Source organism: Mauremys reevesii, linkage group 11 (genome assembly GCF_016161935.1).
Source record: "Mauremys reevesii isolate NIE-2019 linkage group 11, ASM1616193v1, whole genome shotgun sequence".
Classification (NCBI taxonomy): domain Eukaryota; kingdom Metazoa; phylum Chordata; order Testudines; family Geoemydidae; genus Mauremys; species Mauremys reevesii.
Genome location: NC_052633.1, coordinates 62,262,487 through 62,268,486, shown reverse-complemented (window position 1 = coordinate 62,268,486; position 6,000 = coordinate 62,262,487). Strand labels below are relative to the sequence as shown.

Sequence of the window (6,000 nt, the reverse complement as noted above, 5' to 3'; positions counted from 1 at the left end):
GTTGTGGAATACCAAATAAAAACTGACAGACTGTTCCAGTTACCTGCTACCTCCACAGAAATTAGAATGGAATCTGAGCAAAGATTTCTTTGTTAGGGTAAAATACTACTCAATGGCATTACATTGTTAATAAAATTTCTTTATCTGAAACTATAATTTAATATTTATGTATCTAATTTACATCTGACAAAGTAGCATATTCTAAAATTAGAGTATAACCAGCAAACTATTAACTACTATAAACAATACCAAAACACAACCCAAACATTTCTTATGGAAATGATACATTTTGGATTGGGGAAGTAGTTCAATTGCAGACATTGTTAAAACACAGCTGTTAATTATGGCTTGAAAAATTATTCAAGCATACAAAGATTTTCTGCTTAGGAAGTCTTGTGTATATACATAAAGACCAAGAGCACACTCCCAAAAATGCCCTTACTGGTTACTAATAGGTACAATAATGATAATAAATGTCTGAAATTAAAAGAAACAAACAAAATAAAATCAAATCAGTTTCCATACTTATGTTATATAACCCACTGGACAATATTTTCCCTTTAAACAGAAACTATAGAAAATCTCACATCCTTTATTAACTCAATGCTTTCTTATGCTTAATAGACAGGAAAGGAATTGCACTTATTGTAATGTTACAGAAAAGTATTAGATTGCAACTCATCTTTTAAAATATAAGTGGCCTTAATATTTATGATTGGTAGAGCATAATCCAAAAATGGATAAAGATGTGCTTTTAAATTAAAAACAGAGCAACTACTTACAGAACAAACAGTGAGGCTTAACATAATAAACATGCACTAACTCTACACTTATGCAAAACTAAGTTTGTCCAGGAAACTGTAACCAACCGTTGTCCTTCCACAAAGCTATAGGTTTTGTCCCTCAGTAACATGTTTGGACTTTGAATTCAAATTCCAGTTTATTAGCTCAGTGTCTCTAAATGTGCTGTTCCACTGTTATATCCTTTAGCTGCCCTTGAGCTTCTGCAGAATCTGCACTCTTACAGTCTCTTTTATTTAAGGTTTTATTGAGCCTCAAAGTAAGTCTCCCTTCAGTACTGTACAAACAGGCTTCCTTATTCATCCTCTTCAGGTTCCTGTGGTAAAATTGGGGCTTCCTCCTTTAAACAAGCACTAAAAAAACCAAGGATTGTGCTGTAAAGGTGATATTTGCTTTTCTCAGATGCAATGTTATGACCTTCATCTGGGTAGATCTAGCAGAGGAAAAGGAGAAAGTAAACAGTCTTACAAATCAGGTCAGATATTTAGGGATTTAACTTTTTCAGTCTGATTTTTAGAGCTTTTTAGTTGACAACAGGACGACTATGTTAAATAGTTTTATGGTATCAATGAAAGTAATAAACTTCAAAGCAAAATTCATTTGATTGGGATTCAAAACCAGCACTACATGACTGCATCGTGATCTTTAGCCGTAAAAGCCTATTCTCAGATATTGTGTTCAGAAAAGCATTTCTGGTTGGGATTTTCATTGCAGCCAAAGGAAGTATTCAACAGAAGACCTTTTCATATTACTAACGATTTCTCTACCTCATCCAAAGCCCAGCACCTCCCCTCATGGTGAACGTAAATAATCACTGTCGTCTCCTCAGCCCCCAAATAATGGGCACTTTTCCTGTGCAAGGACAGAGAAGGGACTTCAGGATTTGAGAGGGAAATCCAGGCCACAGAGCTCAGCCTGAGTAATCACGGGGTGAGTTGCTACGGACATGCACAGTAACATGAAGGACAGGAATTCCTGCCCCACCCCACCCCCCACTACCTCAGAATACAGTGGCCACTGCTCCATCCCAATGCTTAAAGTATTGTATGCCGGGTCTGGGGGGGTGGAAGGGAGAAATATAATCATGTATTACTTGTATCCATTAGAAGGCACAATGTGCTAGGTCCTGTATAAAAATAGAGCACAATCAATGTCCCCCAAATACCCTGCCCACTCCCTTTTCCCCTCTGTTTCTGCAGAGGAGTCTGCACATGGACACCTTTATTCTTTGGGCAGCAGAGCTGACTGGTTCCGTTGTATAGGGCCCTCTGCAGCCATGGAGGAGGGGATTAGAGACTTGGTAAACAAAGCGAATGCTCTAGATCTGAGGTTCTGAAACACTTCCATTATATGAACCACATCTTCACAGACAGTGTTTCATGGATACCTCCCATCCTTTCCATTCGTAGTCTCACACATGACCACCTCCTCAGTGACAATCATGTAGACTGTCTCCTGTGCTATTTGCATTCCCACAGACCAGATCCCTTCCCATTTGGGAGCTCTGGCACCACTTTCCCTTTGTTATTCACAATTGGAAGGCCCACGTCTCCTCTTCTTCCCCATTTGTGATTCTATACATCCCCGTGGCAACTACAGCATTTTCTTATGTGGACAAGTAACATTAGGGTTTGTGATGTATCATAGCAGCCGGGGTTTCGAATGAATGAGCCAAGAACACATTGAAAATCCAACAGCCTTTAATGCAGCCAGAGCCATTGAACAGCAGCACCTGCCTCCTCTAGAGCTGGTGACCAGAAGTTCCACCCCACAAAATAACACTTTGCTCCACTTTCCATTCCCCAAGCTGCTCTCTTAAACTACACCCACCTGCAACCCACACAGTGGGGGAGAGGAAGACGGTTACAGTATTTTTAGCTGTTTTTAATGCAATATTTTTAGCAGCTGAAAATAAGGAAGAAAATCAGTACTATGTGACCAGCCAGTGCCTCGTGGATCATCAGTGATCACAAACCACAGTTTGGAACCCTCTGCATTGGGTGGAATGTATTTGGATTTTAATAAAGCCTTTTATATGAGACAAAGTGGTTTGGATCCACTCTGTTATGAACTGTAATCCAGCCAAAGGACAGAGGCCACAGATAAGTGGTCATGTATTGACTTGGGAAAAGGAGCCCTATGGAAGTGTCACAGGGATCTCTCCTTGACTTCTTTACTTACTATTGGGACAAGGGGTTAGACAGCATTCTAACTGCAGTCACTGATGATTCTACTGTATGCAGGTGGGGACACAAGTTATCCAATGAGCCCCTACATAGATAAGTATAGGTGAGAAAATTCAAAATGAGATTAAATACTAAACAATGCACCTGTGAGACACCTGAGCATTACATACCTGCATAGTGTAATTAACTCCAGCTTTTATTAGATGTTTAATTAGTTCTGCTGAGTGTTGAAAATGGACTTTAGCTACAAGACAATAACATCTACATATTAGTCAACAACATTATTATAGTACCTTATTAATTGTATTTATTTATTTTCCTTTTAGATAAAAGAAACTTTTTGGTTGAAGTTATGTGGCAAGATTTGGAGTTGATTAAGGTCTATCTACACTGCAATCAGAGGCATGACTGCAGCACATTTAGACACTCCCAAGCTAGATTTGATCTACCCAGCTAGAATTAAAGTAGCAGCAGCATGGGCTGGCTGACCGAGTACACACTCAGGGTCCTGTCCCGGGTAGGCCTGTACAGTCCATACTATTGCCTGTATTGTCATGGATTCACTGCTGTTGTTATTTGAGCTATTTGGATCAAAACTACACATGTTGCAGTCACACCAATGATTGCAATGTAGACATACCCTTTCTGACTGCACCCGAGATACATACCGTAGCAAAAAACAATAGTGTTGCAGTGATGGACAGCACTGTAATACTTTCTGGGCACTAAGTAGGAATTCTTGTTTTTCATCCATTGTTTAGCAAGGACTAAAACAGTTTGAAGGCGAGTAGCATGGCTGTGTTCAAACGCAATTAATTTGTCAGTGTGTTAAATGAAAGCATGTCAGATTTTCTATTGTTTGCACAGAATTGTAAGAGATTGTATTCATTTAGGAAATGGGCCTTTTGTAATGTTATTTCAATAATCTAAATTTCATGTGGTACAAACATGCAGCTCTGTGACTATGCTTGTGTTTGCTTCATTCAGAGCAAACATGAAACTGGGGTTCAGTAAATACTGATGGGCTAGCCTGCATTACTAGGCAATGTGCTGCTCAGAACACCTCGCAGAGACATAATTCCCTCCCTAATTCTCCCTGGGTCTGGGGGACGGAGGGGTAGTATTTTGCTGCTGGCCTATACCAGCAGCAAATTCCAAGTCTCCCATTCCAGTTCTGCCGGGTCAACCAGCACATTGTCTCTGTCCATTTCCATTCCTCCCCACTCACCTGTTCTGAGAGGAGCAGAACAAACGTGTATGTGATCTAGGTAGGCTGTGCAAGGCATAAAATGCATTTTAGTAACCTAGATGGGCTATTTACCCCTTTACCATGAACAACAAAATATACTAAAAGAAAACTGCTTGTCAACTAGCACAGGCCAAATTCTTTGCTGCCTGGCACCCATGGATTTCCATTGCAGGTGCTGCACCTGGTTCTGGTTTCACTTATACACGTTATACTGGTGTTTACTCCATTGACTATGCTCAAGAGCAAATTACAATCTAGCTCTAAATAGTTTACGGATTCCCCATTGTTACATGTTAATTAATTAACCAAAGGGTTAATTTACTGAAAGATATTGTTTATCACTGATTACGCTGACATTTAGTATGCTTTCAATCACAAAATCAGGATCAATTTAGAAGACCGTTAAAAATGTATGTCATCTTATTAATAATTGATACAGTGCCTTTCACTAGCAACCTCCTGCTTCACCAGATTTAAACAAATTAGAACATACAGCAGCTAAGAGTTACAAATATGTAGCAAAGGAAAATGTCATCCATTCAGATTTACAATTGGCAACTGAAATTGACAATCGGGTCTCTTTGGATGGACAATTCTACTAGACGGGAGACAAAGATGAAGAGTATAAAAATGTATATGCTTGCTACGTGCATAATCTTTCTTTGAGCATCTGGGTATTACAAGCTGTAACTGCAAATTTATTTGCATTTATACATACTTACTATCAGCTGTCCCATGAACTATTAGCAAATTCTCTTCTTTTAAACCATGAATATTGTGCAGTACACTGGATGCCTATAAAAATTGAACACACACAACATAATTGCAGTATATTTTAAAAGCCAAACCATTACTTTTAGTTACTTGTTAAACTAACTTACCTGATACGTATTTTCCTCTTTAGATGGAATGCCAAGGTATCTTTCTGAAAAAGCCGAAGCTACAGAGGAAAACAGGAAATTCAGAGTTAATCAAGATAAATTCCATTTTTTTTAAAAAACTTTATTTCTGGTTGAAAGCCAGGAGAAGCTTGTTAAGCCATAAAGATGGCAAGTATCTTCATCTTGAAAAGAGATTAATAGGTCTTAAGGCCAAGAGGGAGCATTATAATCATCTAGTCTGACCACTGCATAACGCAGGCCACAGAACTTTACCCAACAGTTCCTGCACTGAGCCCAATATCTTGTGATTGAACTAAGTTATGGTGAAAGCCTGGCCCTATTGAAGTCAATTAGTGCCATTGACTTAAATGGGGCCAGGATTTCACCTTATATCTGATAGAAAGACATTCAATATTCATTTAGGTTGGGATTTTTAAAGGGGCCAAAGGGATTTAGGTACCCAACTTCCACTGATTTAGTTTCTTTTGAAAATCTTAACGATTTCTAAGTGATGGAGAATCTACCACATCCTGTGCTTAATTTCTCCAGTCAGAATTACCCTCATTTTAAAATTGGAAGCATCTGTCCAATTTGCCTAGATTTAATACAGTTCCACTACACTACCTGACCTTAGTTAACCTGAGTTACAGATCTGCTCAATAGATATTTTAAGCAAATCATTTAATAAAAGGGCAAGATGGGAAATACTCACCATACAACTTCATGTCTGTGATTGGTGCAATAACGGCTCCACATTTAAAAAGTCTTTCATTGGATTTCAGGATCATTGATGCAATGTATCCACCATATCCCTATTAAACCAGATAACATGATTTGCTGTTTGTTTGTTCTTGTTCATTGTTCCTTAATATAGATGAAGTTA

At 38.6% G+C, this 6,000-nt stretch overlaps 1 protein-coding gene across 7 annotated transcripts in view; it reads right to left on the bottom strand.

The window, feature by feature from the left end:
* Positions 1–921: 921 nt before the first annotated feature.
* DPP10 (dipeptidyl peptidase like 10) overlaps positions 922–6,000 on the bottom strand; it is a 402,675-nt gene continuing 397,596 nt past the window's right edge. For 4 of the 7 annotated variants that reach the window (XM_039495400.1, XM_039495404.1, XM_039495406.1 and 1 more), the window contains 5 exons: positions 5,830–5,929; positions 5,118–5,176; positions 4,959–5,031; positions 3,158–3,231; positions 1,097–1,234 (listed from right to left, as the gene is read on the bottom strand). In XM_039495400.1, coding sequence (XP_039351334.1) covers positions 1,097–1,234; positions 3,158–3,231; positions 4,959–5,031; positions 5,118–5,176; positions 5,830–5,929 — 444 coding nt within the window. Of the gene's footprint in view, positions 1,235–2,982; positions 3,073–3,157; positions 3,232–4,958; positions 5,032–5,117; positions 5,177–5,829; positions 5,930–6,000 lie in introns of those variants that run through there. The other 3 variants (XM_039495403.1, XM_039495399.1, XM_039495402.1) reach the window with 2 other exon arrangements.